The sequence below is a fragment of the Engystomops pustulosus genome, chromosome 4 (assembly GCF_040894005.1).
Source record: "Engystomops pustulosus chromosome 4, aEngPut4.maternal, whole genome shotgun sequence".
Classification (NCBI taxonomy): domain Eukaryota; kingdom Metazoa; phylum Chordata; class Amphibia; order Anura; family Leptodactylidae; genus Engystomops; species Engystomops pustulosus.
This window is the reverse complement of record NC_092414.1, coordinates 106234375-106250478: the sequence shown is the minus strand read 5'-3', so window position 1 is coordinate 106250478 and position 16104 is coordinate 106234375. Positions and strand designations below refer to the sequence as shown.

Here is a 16104-nt window from a genome sequence, read left to right as displayed (position 1 = left end):
CATATCCATAGCAAAGGCCGAAGTGGCAAAATTCAGTAGGGGTTGGATTTCTATTAGGCAATAACTCAGTGTCATCTCATCTGGCATAGTAGTGTGCTTCCTTTGATACTTGGCTAGAAAATAGCCATAGGAGAATACAAACAGCTTCTTGAAGCCTACAGTAGCGTTCTATATATTTGATTTCTGGTTGATCTGCTGGTGGCTGTAGTTTCTGCAGTGCATGTACTTGCCAATTCTGAGCAATTTGTAGTGAGACTTGCGACCGCTGTGTTCTGCGCTTAGTGGCGCACATATCCATAGCAAAGGCCGAAGTGGCAAAATTCAGTAGGGGTTGGATTTCTATTAGGCAATAACTCAGTGTCATCTCATCTGGCATAGTAGTGTGCTTCCTTTGATACTTGGCTAGAAAATAGCCATAGCAATAGGATAGGATTGTTTGGTTTTAAAAACTCAAAAAAAAACAAAAAACACAAAAAAAAAAAAAAAACACAAAAAAACACCAAAAAAGTTATAACTCTCATTTTAAAAATGTTTAACCCGAGGGCTAGGGGTAGAGGACGAGGGCGGGGACGTGGGCGTCCAACTACTGCAGGGGTCAGAGGCCGTGGTCCTGGGCGGGGTGAGACACCACCTGCTGATGAGGGAGCAGGGGAACGCCGCAGAGCTACACTCCCTAGGTTCATGTCTGAAGTTACTGGGACTCGTGGTAGAGCACTGTTGAGGCCAGAACAGTGCGAACAGGTGATGTCGTGGATTGCTGACAATGCTTCGAGCAATTTGTCCACCACCAGTCAGTCTTCCACGCAGTCCACCCATGTCACCGAAATCCCCACTCCTCCAGCTCCTGCACCTCAGCCTCCTCCCCCCCAGTCTGCCCCCTCCCAGGAAAATTTGGCATTTGAACCGGCATACTCTGAGGAACTGTTTTCTGGACCCTTCCCACAGTCACAAACCACTTGTCCGGTTGCTGCTGAGCAATTTTCCGATGCCCAGGTTTTCCACCAGTCACAGTCTGTGGGTGATGATGACCTTCTTGACGTAGTGGAAGTGTGTAAAGAGGTGTCCGACGATGAGGAGACACGGTTGTCAGACAGTGGGGAAGTTGTTGTCAGGGCAGGAAGTCCGAGGGGGGAGCAGACTGAGGGATCGGAGGATGATGAGGTGACAGACCCAAGCTGGGTTGAGAGGCCGGGTGAACACAGTGCTTCTGAGACGGAGGAGAGTCCTCGACCTGAACAGGTTGGAAGAGGCAGTGGTGGGGCCAGACGGAGAGGCAGGGCCAGAGCTGGTGCATCAGCGCCACTGTCAACTAGTGAAGCTCCCGTGGTGAGGGCTCTTGCGGCGAGGGCTAGATCTTCAGAAGTGTGGAGGTTCTTTAAGGAAACACCGGATGACCGACGGACTGTGGTGTGCAACATTTGCCAAACCAGGCTCAGCAGGGGTTCCACCACTACTAGCTTAACTACCACCAGTATGCGCAGGCATATGAATGCTAAGCACCCCACTCAGTGGCAACAAGCCCGTTCACCTCCGGCCGTGCACACCACTGCTCCTTCCCCTGTGTCAGCTGCTAGTCAGCCCCCTGCCCAGGACCCTGGCACAAAAACCCCATCGTCGCCTCCACGATCCTCCACAGCATCCACCAGCGTTCAGCTCTCCATACCCCAGACGCTGGAGCGGAAACGCAAATATAGTGCAACCCACCCGCACGCCCAAGCCCTTAATGTGCACATCTCCAGATTGCTTAGCCTGGAGATGCTGCCCTATAGGCTAGTAGAGACCGAGGCCTTTCGCAACCTCATGGCGGCGGCCGCCCCTCGGTATTCGGTCCCCAGCCGCCACTACTTTTCCCGATGTGCCGTCCCAGCCCTGCACCAGCACGTGTCAGACAACATCATCCGTGCCCTGACCAACGCCGTTTCTGACAAGGTCCACCTGACCACGGACACGTGGACGAGTGCTGCCGGGCAGGGCCACTATATATCGCTGACGGCACATTGGGTTAACTTGGTGGAGGCTGGGACCGAGTCTGACCCTGGGGCTGCTCATATACTGCCGACGCCGAGGATTGCGGGGCCTACCTCGGTCCAGGTGTTTCAGGCCTACTATGCCTCCTCCTCCTCCCACCCCTCCTCCACCTCCTCCTCCGAACTACCATCCGTGGGCACGGCGCCATCAGTCGGTAGCTCTAGGCACAGCAGCAGTGCCGTCGCTAAGCGACAGCAGGCGGTGCTCAAACTGCTGAGCCTAGGCGACAAAAGGCACACCGCCCAAGAGCTATTACAGGGCATCACGGCGCAGACTGATCTGTGGCTGGCACCGCTGAACCTCAAGCCGGGAATGGTTGTGTGTGACAACGGCCGTAACCTGGTGGCGGCTCTGCAACTCGGCAGACTGACACATGTGCCATGCCTGGCCCATGTGTTAAATCTGATAGTGCAGCGTTTCCTCAAGACATACCCCAATCTGTCTGATTTGCTCACGAAGGTGCGCCGCATCTGTGCGCATTTCAGGAAGTCCAGCCCAGATGCTGCCACTCTCAGGGCAGCGCAGCGCCGCCTCCAACTGCCGCTCACCGACTGTTGTGCGACGTGCCCACGAGGTGGAATTCAACACTGACCATGTTATCCAGAGTTTACCAGCAGCGCAGAGCGATTGTAGACTGCCAGATGTCAACTTCCACCAGAACTGGTAGTCAGGTCAGTCAGCTTCCTCAAGTCTACAATGAGGAGTGGACGTGGATGTCTGATATCTGTCAGGTGCTGAGTAACTTTGAGGAGTCAACACAGATGGTCAGTGGCGATGCCGCCATCATCAGCCTCACCATCCCGCTGCTTGGCCTGTTGAAAAACTCTCTGGTCAGCATGAAGTCGGAAGCTTTGCGCTCGTCACAAGAGACGGGGGAAGAATATTCCCTTGTTGATAGCCAAAGCACCCTGAGGTCTGTTTCTCAGCGCATATCGGAGGAGGTGGAGGTGGAGGAGGATGAGGAGGAAGAGGAGGAGAATGTTGGCGAGACACAAGAGGGGACCATTGTTGAGTCCTTCACTGTTCAGCGTGTATGGGCAGAAGAAGAGGAGTTGGAGGAGTTGGAGGAGGAGGAAATGGACAGTCAGGCCAGTGAGGGGAGTGAATTCTTACGCGTTGGTACTCTGGCGCATATGGCAGATTTCATGCTAGGCTGCCTATCCCGTGAAAACGCAAAACGTGTTCACATTTGGAAAAACACTCACGGTGTGCACCACCTATTGTAACATATTTCAACAAAGAAAAAAGGGAGGGGGAAAATGTAGAAGGAAAGTTGTGAGTGTGATAAAATTTCACTTTTATTAATTTATTTAAAATCTGGAGTATATTCTCACACTGTAGAATCAAGTGTTAATTAAGCAACTAGTATGGCATTATTATACTCTGCCATACTATGTCCTTGCCACATAAGTAAGAATCTTGTACTTAGGGATATAAGTTCAGGTGGGAGTCCCCTTATATTTTATTTAAACCCTCCTGTAAGTATAACTGATGCCCACCACTAATTCCTTGTGGGGATCAGGGACTGTGTGGGTTAATGATGATCTGTTGTTGAGATCGCAGGGAGCAGGTGTGTGCCTGTCTTTTGACAGGACACGGCACTGTGCTGCTGTCAGCTATTGTTATGCAGGGAGATCGCAATGATAAAAATCTGTAAGCCGCGATCTCCTCTTACTGCGGTGATGTGAGTGACTAAGTCTCTTGGAGCATACAGCTTGCTACTGAGATCACAGTCACTATTCTTGCCAGTATGATCCACTCTGCGATCATCTATGGATGTGTACCGCAATTAACACTGTCCCTTATGAGTTTTCTGTCCCTGAGTTGTGGCTGCAGACATAGAAAGAGAAGTCCCGACACGTGTTTCGCCGGGTCTCCCCGGCTTCTTCTAGGGGTGGGGGCGGCCGGGTTCGGGCGCCTTTTATTTGAATAGGTAAGAATGGCAGCTGAATTAGCCAATGAGATTCCACTGTTATTTCTGTGGAATGTAACATTGTTATTAGTTATGAGAGTGTCTAATATGCTGTAATAATGTTATTAATGTGTGCTCATTGTGAAAAGAATGCCACACATTCAATATAATTAAATGTCATTAGATGATGAAGTATTGTATCCTTCACCAATATTGAAACAGCAGATATGGCTATTTAAACCAAAATGTGACATTGTCATGTCTGAAGTCTAGTGAGCCTGACCTTTTATGATTAATTTTTCATAATTAATTATTTTTTGCACAAAACGATGTAAAAAGATGATGACAAGTTTTATGGTAATAAGTGGTCAGATATAACACGTCACTATTATGATTGACAGAGTGAAGAAAAATGATGTAATTTTCTCTGAAGGAGACTTATCCATCCCCATTTTGAAAACGGGATATGGATCAATTCATGAAAAATAAGTGCGCTTTAGTGTCGTGTAATAGGTTTTAGAGAAAACATCCAAAGCCAAAGTTATCATTCAGGCCTCTGGGTTTGAGGCTTCCCATCCTATATATCCACCGGCTCTCCGTCTGGAGAAGCAGTGTGTCCAAGTCTCCACCTCTGATCCCCAATGTTATTTGGGTGATCGCCCAGCCCTTAAGGCCTTTTGGGTTGCAATTATGGAATTTCTTGAAATGCTCCGCAATTGGTGTGGGCTGGAATGGCTTGTTCTGTCTGAGAGCCTCTCTCTGTGCTTTATCATAGTTTTTAATTGAATAGAGGTGTTCTCTGATTCTTATTCTCATTTCCCGGATGGTTTTCCCTATATACACCAGGTTGCAGGGACATTGGAGAGCATAAATGACTCCGGATGAAGAACAGGTAATATGTTCCTTAATGACATATTTACGGCCGTCCTTGTCGTCAAATGCTATTTTCTTGACTAGGATTTGGCATGCATTGCATAGTCCACATGGATAGAAGCCTGCATATTTATGGCACTGTTCTTTTTTAGCTTTGCAAAAGTGACTCTGTACTAACATGTTCCCTATGGAGGAACCCTTCCTATATCCGCATGAGATTCTATTGCCTATAATTTGGGCCAAATCTGGATCCAAGGTGAGAATCTCCCAATGGCGGTTCAGTATCTTATTCATTTCTCCCCATTTATCATGTAGAGTTGTGATGAACCTGATCTCAGAGTCTGCGGTTTTAGTTTTTACTTGTAGTAAAGAAGATCTGTCCGTATGGAGTGCAGCATTGTAGGCCTTTTTTATGGAATGACCAGAGTATTGTCTCTGTCGTAGACGTGTTTTAAGAGCTGCTGCTCCCTCTTTGAATCTCTCAAGAGTGGAGCAGTTTCTTCTCAGTCTGAGGAATTCTCCTTTCGGGATTCCTTTGATCGTGCGTGGTAAATGGGCACTCTCGGCATGCAGGAGGCTGTTAGTAGCGGTTTCCTTTCGGTATATTCTGGTTTGGACCGAACCATCTTCCTCTACCTCAATCTTAATGTCGAGGAAGGGAATCGAGACCTTACTGTGCGTGAGGGTGAGTCTGATGTTACAATCATTCTCATTGAGACGTGAAATAAAGTTTTTCATGATATTTTCTGGTCCTTTCCAAATGAATACCACATCATCGATGTATCTTTTCCAGAGTACAACGTGATGTGTGAGGTTCTCCAATTCGTCACAGAATACCCGCTCCTCCTCCCACCACCCAAGGAACAAATTGGCGAAGGTGGGCGCACATGCGGCGCCCATCGCCGTTCCCTGGGTCTGGAGGTAGAAGCGGGCATCAAAAATAAAATAGTTATGACGGAGAACAAAGAGTAATGCCTCCAAAATGAACGCCTGTCGCACGGGGCTTTTGTCATTGTAGCGTTCCAGAAAGTATTTGACAGCATTACAGCCCACCTGGTGTCCTATACTAGTATATAGACTTTCAACGTCCACTGTGACGAGGATCTCGTCCTGCTCCAGGCGCACCCCTTCAAGATCTTTGAGGATTTGCATTGTATCCCTTGTAAATGAGGATAAATCAAGGACATAGTGTCTTAATTCATTATCCAACCATTGACTTAGTTTCTCGGTCAGGCACCCAATACCGGACACAATGGGCCTCCCAGGTGGAACAGAGAGGTCCTTGTGTACCTTGGGCAACATATAAAAGGTTGCCACTTTTGGGTGCCTGACCGAGAGAAAATCCCTCTCCTGACTGGAGATGGCTCTATTCTGCCATCCATTGTTTAATAAATTCTGATATTTTGTCAGGAAGTCCTTTGTAGGATCACTCCATAGGTGTCGATAGCATTGTTTATTCAACAATTGCTTTTTGGCTTCTTTGATGTAGGCTTCTTGTGGCCAAATAACTATGTTCCCCCCTTTGTCCGATTGTTTGAACACCACGTCATCCCACTTTTTCAGTTCGTCCAGGGCTTGGCGTTCTTCCTTCGTAATATTGGATTCCTGATTGGTATTGGGTGCCTGACCGAGAAACTAAGTCAATGGTTGGATAATGAATTAAGACACTATGTCCTTGATTTATCCTCATTTACAAGGGATACAATGCAAATCCTCAAAGATCTTGAAGGGGTGCGCCTGGAGCAGGACGAGATCCTCGTCACAGTGGACGTTGAAAGTCTATATACTAGTATAGGACACCAGGTGGGCTGTAATGCTGTCAAATACTTTCTGGAACGCTACAATGACAAAAGCCCCGTGCGACAGGCGTTCATTTTGGAGGCATTACTCTTTGTTCTCCGTCATAACTATTTTATTTTTGATGCCCGCTTCTACCTCCAGACCCAGGGAACGGCGATGGGCGCCGCATGTGCGCCCACCTTCGCCAATTTGTTCCTTGGGTGGTGGGAGGAGGAGCGGGTATTCTGTGACGAATTGGAGAACCTCACACATCACGTTGTACTCTGGAAAAGATACATCGATGATGTGGTATTCATTTGGAAAGGACCAGAAAATATCATGAAAAACTTTATTTCACGTCTCAATGAGAATGATTGTAACATCAGACTCACCCTCACGCACAGTAAGGTCTCGATTCCCTTCCTCGACATTAAGATTGAGGTAGAGGAAGATGGTTCGGTCCAAACCAGAATATACCGAAAGGAAACCGCTACTAACAGCCTCCTGCATGCCGAGAGTGCCCATTTACCACGCACGATCAAAGGAATCCCGAAAGGAGAATTCCTCAGACTGAGAAGAAACTGCTCCACTCTTGAGAGATTCAAAGAGGGAGCAGCAGCTCTTAAAACACGTCTACGACAGAGACAATACTCTGGTCATTCCATAAAAAAGGCCTACAATGCTGCACTCCATACGGACAGATCTTCTTTACTACAAGTAAAAACTAAAACCGCAGACTCTGAGATCAGGTTCATCACAACTCTACATGATAAATGGGGAGAAATGAATAAGATACTGAACCGCCATTGGGAGATTCTCACCTTGGATCCAGATTTGGCCCAAATTATAGGCAATAGAATCTCATGCGGATATAGGAAGGGTTCCTCCATAGGGAACATGTTAGTACAGAGTCACTTTTGCAAAGCTAAAAAAGAACAGTGCCATAAATATGCAGGCTTCTATCCATGTGGACTATGCAATGCATGCCAAATCCTAGTCAAGAAAATAGCATTTGACGACAAGGACGGCCGTAAATATGTCATTAAGGAACATATTACCTGTTCTTCATCCGGAGTCATTTATGCTCTCCAATGTCCCTGCAACCTGGTGTATATAGGGAAAACCATCCGGGAAATGAGAATAAGAATCAGAGAACACCTCTATTCAATTAAAAACTATGATAAAGCACAGAGAGAGGCTCTCAGACAGAACAAGCCATTCCAGCCCACACCAATTGCGGAGCATTTCAAGAAATTCCATAATTGCAACCCAAAAGGCCTTAAGGGCTGGGCGATCACCCAAATAACATTGGGGATCAGAGGTGGAGACTTGGACACACTGCTTCTCCAGACGGAGAGCCGGTGGATATATAGGATGGGAAGCCTCAAACCCAGAGGCCTGAATGATAACTTTGGCTTTGGATGTTTTCTCTAAAACCTATTACACGACACTAAAGCGCACTTATTTTTCATGAATTGATCCATATCCCGTTTTCAAAATGGGGATGGATAAGTCTCCTTCAGAGAAAATTACATCATTTTTCTTCACTCTGTCAATCATAATAGTGACGTGTTATATCTGACCACTTATTACCATAAAACTTGTCATCATCTTTTTACATCGTTTTGTGCAAAAAATAATTAATTATGAAAAATTAATCATAAAAGGTCAGGCTCACTAGACTTCAGACATGACAATGTCACATTTTGGTTTAAATAGCCATATCTGCTGTTTCAATATTGGTGAAGGATACAATACTTCATCATCTAATGACATTTAATTATATTGAATGTGTGGCATTCTTTTCACAATGAGCACACATTAATAACATTATTACAGCATATTAGACACTCTCATAACTAATAACAATGTTACATTCCACAGAAATAACAGTGGAATCTCATTGGCTAATTCAGCTGCCATTCTTACCTATTCAAATAAAAGGCGCCCGAACCCGGCCGCCCCCACCCCTAGAAGAAGCCGGGGAGACCCGGCGAAACACGTGTCGGGACTTCTCTTTCTATGTCTGCAGCCACAACTCAGGGACAGAAAACTCATAAGGGACAGTGTTAATTGCGGTACACATCCATAGATGATCGCAGAGTGGATCATACTGGCAAGAATAGTGACTGTGATCTCAGTAGCAAGCTGTATGCTCCAAGAGACTTAGTCACTCACATCACCGCAGTAAGAGGAGATCGCGGCTTACAGATTTTTATCATTGCGATCTCCCTGCATAACAATAGCTGACAGCAGCACAGTGCCGTGTCCTGTCAAAAGACAGGCACACACCTGCTCCCTGCGATCTCAACAACAGATCATCATTAACCCACACAGTCCCTGATCCCCACAAGGAATTAGTGGTGGGCATCAGTTATACTTACAGGAGGGTTTAAATAAAATATAAGGGGACTCCCACCTGAACTTATATCCCTAAGTACAAGATTCTTACTTATGTGGCAAGGACATAGTATGGCAGAGTATAATAATGCCATACTAGTTGCTTAATTAACACTTGATTCTACAGTGTGAGAATATACTCCAGATTTTAAATAAATTAATAAAAGTGAAATTTTATCACACTCACAACTTTCCTTCTACATTTTCCCCCTCCCTTTTTTCTTTGTTGAAATATGCCTATCCCGTGACCCTCGCGTTCAAAGAATTTATTCCAGCACCGATTACTGGGTGTTCACTCTCCTGGACCCACGGTACAAGCAAAATCTTCCCACTCTCATCCCTGGAGAGGAAAGGAGTGTGAGAATGCATGAATACCAGCAGGCCCTGGTGCACAAGCTGAAACAGTATTTCCCTTCTGACAGCGCTAGCGGCAGAGTGCGTAGTTCTGCGGGACAAGTAGCGAGGGAGAGTAGGCGAGCAGGCAGCTTGTCCAGCACTGGCAAGGGTACGCTTTACAAGGCTTTTGCCAGCTTTATGTCACCCCAGCAAGACACTGTCACCTGTCCCCAGTCTCGGCAGAGTAGGGCTGATCTTTACAGAAAGATGGTGAGGGAGTACGTAGCTGACCATACCATCGTCCTAAATGATCACACAGCTCCCTACAACTACTGGGTTTCAAAGCTGGACATGTGGCACGAACTGGCGCTGTACGCCTTGGAGGTTCTTGCCTGCCCTGCCGCTAGCGTCTTGTCCGAGCGGGTTTTCAGTGCAGCTGGTGGCATCATCACCGATAAGCGTACACGCCTGTCGACTGACAGCGCTGACAGTCTGACGCTTATTAAAATGAATAAAGGCTGGATTTCTCAGAATTTCCAATCTCCACCAGGTGAAGGAAGCTCAACCTGAATAATTGATCCACTCCTCCTCCTCCTCCTCATTTTCCTCCTTCTCCTCCTCTTTGTACAGTAAAGCAGAGGAAAATGGCTATTTTTTGACAGGGCCCACTGGCTCTTGCTATAGTACTTCATGCATTTAATTTTTCTGGAGGGCCACCTACCCGGTCCTCTGTTTGAAACAATTTTTGTGAGTGCCACATACAGGCACTCAATCTATTCCATTTTTCTGGAGGGCCACCTACCCGGTCCTCTGTTTTAAAAAATTTTTGGGACTGCCACATACAGGCACTCAATCTATTCCATTTTACTGCAGGGCCACCTACCTGCTCCTCTGGTTTGAACAATTTTTGGGACTGCCACATACAGGCACTCAATCTATTCCATTTTACTGGAGGGCCACCTACCTGCTCCTCTGGTTTGAAACATTTTTGGGACTGCCACATACAGGCACTCAATCTATTCCATTTTACTGCAGGGCCACCTACCTGCTCCTCTGGTTTGAACAATTTTTGGGACTGCCACATACAGGCACTCAATCTATTCCATTTTACTGCAGGGCCACCTACCTGCTCCTCTGGTTTGAACAATTTTTGGGACTGCCACATACAGGCACTCAATCTATTCCATTTTACTGGAGGGCCACCTACCTGCTCCTCTGGTTTGAAACATTTTTGGGACTGCCACATACAGGCACTCAATCTATTCCATTTTACTGCAGGGCCAACTACCTGCTCCTCTGGTTTGAACAATTTTTGGGACTGCCACATACAGGCACTCAATCTATTCCATTTTACTGCAGGGCCACCTACCTGCTCCTCTGGTTTGAACAATTTTTGGGACTGCCACATACAGGCACTCAATCTATTCCATTTTACTGGAGGGCCACCTACCTGCTCCTCTGGTTTGAAACATTTTTGGGACTGCCACATACAGGCACTCAATCTATCCCATTTTACTGGAGGGCCACCTACCTGCTCCTCTGGTTTGAAAAATGTTTGGGACTGCCACATACAGGCACTATCCAAATTAAATTGTCTCCATAGCAGCCTCCACACGTTGTCTCCATTGCTACCTCCAAAAGTCGTCCATATAGCTGCCTCCATACATCGTCCCTTTATCAAACGAGGTGTGTCAGGCAGAAATTTGGGTTGTTTTCATGGATTCCACATCAAAGTTGTTAACTTTGTCGCCACCCTGCTGTGTTATCCACAAAATATACTGGCAAACTTTTACCATTTAGGGATATTATTTCAGCGCTTCTTGCGCATCTGTTTACATTCCCCTCACCCGGCATATCCTAAACTTATAAGAACGCTACTACACTTGATCTTATACAAAAGGTTCTTAGAAGTGCTGTTTGGGGAGTAGCCTAGAGACAGGGGCTTGGATTGGCGAAAGCTCGCCTGGCAGCGGAACGCCAGCTCCATGCGCATCATGCGCTTCTTGCGCATCTGTTTACATTCCCCTCACCCGCCATATCCCAAACTTATAAGAACGCTACTACACTTAACTTGGTGCAGGCTGGGACCGAGTCTGACCCTGGGGCTGGTCATATACTGCCGACGCAGAGAATTGCGGGGCCTACCTCGGTCCAGGTCTCAAAGGCCTACTATACCTCCTCCCACCCCTCCTCCACCTCCTCCTCCTCCGAATTACCATCCGTGGGCATGGCGCCATCAGTCGGTAGCTCTAGGCACAGCAGCAGTGCCGTCGCTAAGCGACAGCAGGCGGTGCTGAAACTGCTGAGCCTAGGCGATAAAAGGCACACCGCCCAAGAGCTATTACAGGGCATTCCACATCAAAGTTGTTAACTTTGTCGCCACCCTGCTGTGTAATCCCCAAAATATACTTGCAAACTTTTACCATTTAGGGATATTATTTCAGCGCTTCTTGCGCATCTGTTTACATTCCCCTCACCCGCCATATCCTAAACTTATAAGAACGCTACTACACTTGATCTTATACAAAAGGTTCTTAGAAGTGCTGTTTGGGGAGTAGCCTATAGACAGGGGCTTGGATTGGCGAAAGCTCGCCTGGCAGCGGAGCGCCAGCTCCATGCCAAGATCCAACTAACATAGTTTTAACTGCAGCACCTTTAATCTACTACTAGTTCACTGCCTCCATACATGGTCCCCTTATCAAACGAGCTGTGTCAGGCAGAATTTTGGGTTGTTTTCATGGCTTCCATGTTAACTTTGTCGCCACCCTGCTGTGTAATCCACAAAATATACTGGCAAACTTTTATCATGTACCGATATTATTTGAGCGCTTCTTGCTCACCTCCTTTGGTTCCTCTCTGCCACCCATTGGTTTGAAGCCTGAGTCCATTTAGGGTATGTCGCCATGACACTCTCTAGCCTGCTGCCGCTGCCTCTGCATGCCGTCCCCTATAGTGTCAGGGTCAATTATTGGATGTTTTAGATGCTATCTAGCTTCATTCTGTCACTCTGTCATGGCCATGCTGTTGCCCATAATTTTGGCATAATGGTGCGATTATGCAGCCTCAGAGGCATCCATGCATGCTGCCCCTGCTGTTTCCTGTCCATTTCCGTGGTGTTTCCATCCTTTTCTGAGGTTCCCAGGTGTTTGGCCAAGCTTCCCTGTGCAGAGCCTTGGTCCCCTTGAAAAATGCTCGAGTCTCCCATTGACTTCAATGGGGTTCGTTATTCGAGACGAGCACTCGAGCATCGGGAAAAGTTCGTCTCGAATAACGAGTACCCGAGCATTTTAGTGTTCGCTCATCTCTATTAAAGACCCATTTGTATATGAATTATGCTTATTCCTGGAATACCCATTCAACTGCACAATATGCACCACAGTCTACCATCATGACAAACAAGGTGCACCATAACTTTAGTAATCTTATATTTGTCCTCCATTCTTCTAAAATCAACTTTTAAATTATGCCATGGAGCCAGAAGGGCTCTGAGGGGAGATGCCAGATTCCCACCAAGCATAATTAAAAATTCTTTTAGAAGGAAGGAGAGGGGACCTGGTTTATCATGCTTACAGAATGTATTTTATTTTTTTATACAGGGAATAAAATATAGGTCATGAAGTAAGATCTAATTCATTATGGACACATGGTGAGATGGGCTACAGCGGGACTCTTTATATAACATTAGGGCTCATCTAGTAGAAATGAACAATTTCCCTTCCCCTGGAAAAAGAATACATATATATATATATATATATATATATATATATATATATATATATATATATATATATATGATCCTGAATGGAATGATTAATACTTTTAGACAGCTAAACAGCTACGGATGACAACTCTGTTTGCACTTTGGGTCTATCCTCCGGTCTTGCCAACAGTGCAAGTTTTATTAATCTCATCATCAGACCACAAGCGCATCTATCATATTGGTAAATTAGAGATGATTCCACATGTGTTGCTAGGAGGGAATCCAAAATATTCATTGCTAAACACCCCAGGACATGCTTGAATGTCTGAACCCCAAGCCTCAAATGTGTTCCAAACCATCCCACCCTATGGTGAAGAAAGCACTAATGGAACTTAAAAGGGAATGAATAATACAAGAAATAGTTAACAAGAATTGCAAGACAGAGCTTGAATGCAGTGTGTACTTTTCTTGCTCCCTGCATTAGAACACATGTTACGATTCTACTAAGGTATCAATCATCTATTATTTTTGCTACCATTAAAATAGACTTCTACTCAATTTAAAGTGGTATGAACTGAGAAAAGCTTAAAATAAGATGAAGCTCTTTGGTACAGGTTCATCTAACAATAGAAGAGACCTTTGGAATAACCTAGCAGAACTGCACAAGCCTGTCTGGTAAACAATGTCCAGAAGTGTGGATTGAATTATGGTTTATGGCAGAAGAATTAAGGGATATTTTTCCCCAGATCAATCCAACTTTTTTATTAAATGTGAATTGTTGTTTAATTTTTTTACTAATCTTTTAATGTCTGTTTTACAGTTTTACACACATATTAAAGATTGTAGAATCATTTTTGAAATCTCTGTTGTCCACTAGAGGGAGCTCCATTTGTGTTCTGTGCAATTGCACACAGTACACATTCAATAGGAGAGCAGTCATTGGAGCCGAGCCTATGTCCTATGCTGAAGCAGTGAATGGGAGAGGAGGTGTCAAACCTGCTGTGACTGATGCATTGTCATGCATTGTCATTGTTTGTAGCTGTACTGATTTACAGCAACCAGATCAGCACTGTCCCACAGAAGAAAATGTGTCCTTATGCTTTCAGAAGAACATGATGCAGAAACCCGGCCACTCCCCATTTGTAAAATAATCAAATGATTTATCCTATATTAAAGTATTATTGTTTTAAAGTTCAAAACCAAAATCCCTTATAATATCACCACTTACTTGGTCAAATACCCCTCCTCCCGACAGCAGGACCCCTGCTGTGATATTTCTGTTTAAGGCCATTAGCAGCGGCTGCATAACATGTTACGGCTGCGTAACATTAGGCATGAAGTATATTCAGTTCTGTGGCAGGAGTATATTCCTTAAAGGAAGTCTACATCCACGCTCTTCACTATGTGATAACTGACACATTGGGGGGGGGGGGATTTATCAATGTGTCGCAAGTTCCTTCAGTTTAGTTGAGGAAAACCCGGGTCATTTTCTGCGCCAGATTTATCACTGTGTAAATGAATCTGGTGCAGGATAAGACTGCCGGTTTCCAGTTTAAACGTACTTTAAAGTGGTCTAAACTCTAAATTTTTGGCGCATGGAACATTCAGATAGGCCAGTGAAAACATCTGCAAACATCTGCAATGTGTTCTTCACTGTGTTCTTTCAATGTGTTCTTCACTTAAATGATCCTGTGTTCACTGTTTTAATTGTATTCTACACTGTTCTTCACTGTTTCGTTAACTAAATGCTCGATCTCGAGCCAGCGAGATACACGTCGAGCATCAAGCTCGGACAAGCATACTCGCGCATCTCTAATTAGTATCCTTTATAAACAGTAGCAAAATGAATGGAAACAGTTATGAGATAGCAATATATTTATGACTCCAAACTCTACAAGTTATCACATTTTACAATATGTCCATAAAACAGTATCAGTAACATCACTGTCTCTCATTTACCTGTTAAGTGGATTGTCCCCTGCAGCAGCGGCTTCACTTATCACCTCCACGGTGAGTAACAATTTGCTTATCATCTCCTTTAAGGCGTTAAATGCTTGTAATGGAGATTTTGACTTTAAGAAATGTTGATAAAACTTCTGAAGCTGTAAGAGGAGTCATATAAATACCAGACATTTTTACTAGTGAATTAAGAACATTTTCTATGAAGGTATTTTCAGTGATTAATTGATGTCATTTTTAGTCATGTATCACCTACAAGCTGTCAATCACATGCACCTGTATGGAGAAAGCACCTCTTCTCCGTCACAATCTCTTTCCATGTTCACACCCTGCAAATGTCCTGTGAACAAACATCTCTCTAACCTAAGGAAACACCTTTAAAGTAATACTCAGAAGATGATATGGCACTCAAAGGTACAGTAAAATCACTACCTCATTGACATTCTCAACTGTGGTGTAAACTACATTACTTTATAGCAATGCTTAGGCAATTACAGCAGTCCAGTAAAGGGGTTAATATGACGCGATGGGTCAAACCAGATGCTGCATGGCTGAGAAACATGATAAGGCAGAATGTAGAAAGGAAGCCATACATAAAGGCAGGTAGCCCAATGTCTGACAGACTTCCTCAGAGTTCACGCTCGTGTTATCCTGCTGTGGTTCTTCCATTCAATGATCTAAGACTATAAACATTCTTAACATTTGTTTTGGATCAGTGATAATTGTTTTGCTTCTGGGCAAATTAATTAATTGGTTAAGCACTCTAAATTGTTAAGATATTCATTTTTATGGCCCACTGGCATCCGATGAAAGGAAACACTCCAAAATACTTCCTCGGTTTGGAAATTAATCAGTGTTTTTAAAGGGAACAAAAGCTCAAACTACTTGTTTATGGAACTGTATATAAATGTAAAGAAATGTGTGTGGCTGAAAATATTTAATGCTAACTTTTATAGGCACAGGTTTGTGGAATATGCATGCAGCCGTACACTTGCTGTGTGATGTGTGGCACACTTACATATAAATAATTTTATATTCTGACTTCCTTACAATAATGTAGGTCAAGAATATTTCCCCCTGCTGGTGCTCTGGAACCTACTAAGAGGATATGGAAATG

At 44.9% G+C, this 16104-nt stretch overlaps 1 protein-coding gene across 1 annotated transcript in view; it reads right to left on the bottom strand.

Moving 5' to 3' along the window:
* The window catches only part of CPED1 (cadherin like and PC-esterase domain containing 1), a 244549-nt gene that overhangs the window by 143136 nt on the left and 85309 nt on the right, over window positions 1–16104 (bottom strand). The window contains exon 7 of the mRNA XM_072146984.1: window positions 14988–15130. Coding sequence (XP_072003085.1) covers window positions 14988–15130 — 143 coding nt within the window. The remainder of the gene's footprint in view (window positions 1–14987; window positions 15131–16104) is intronic.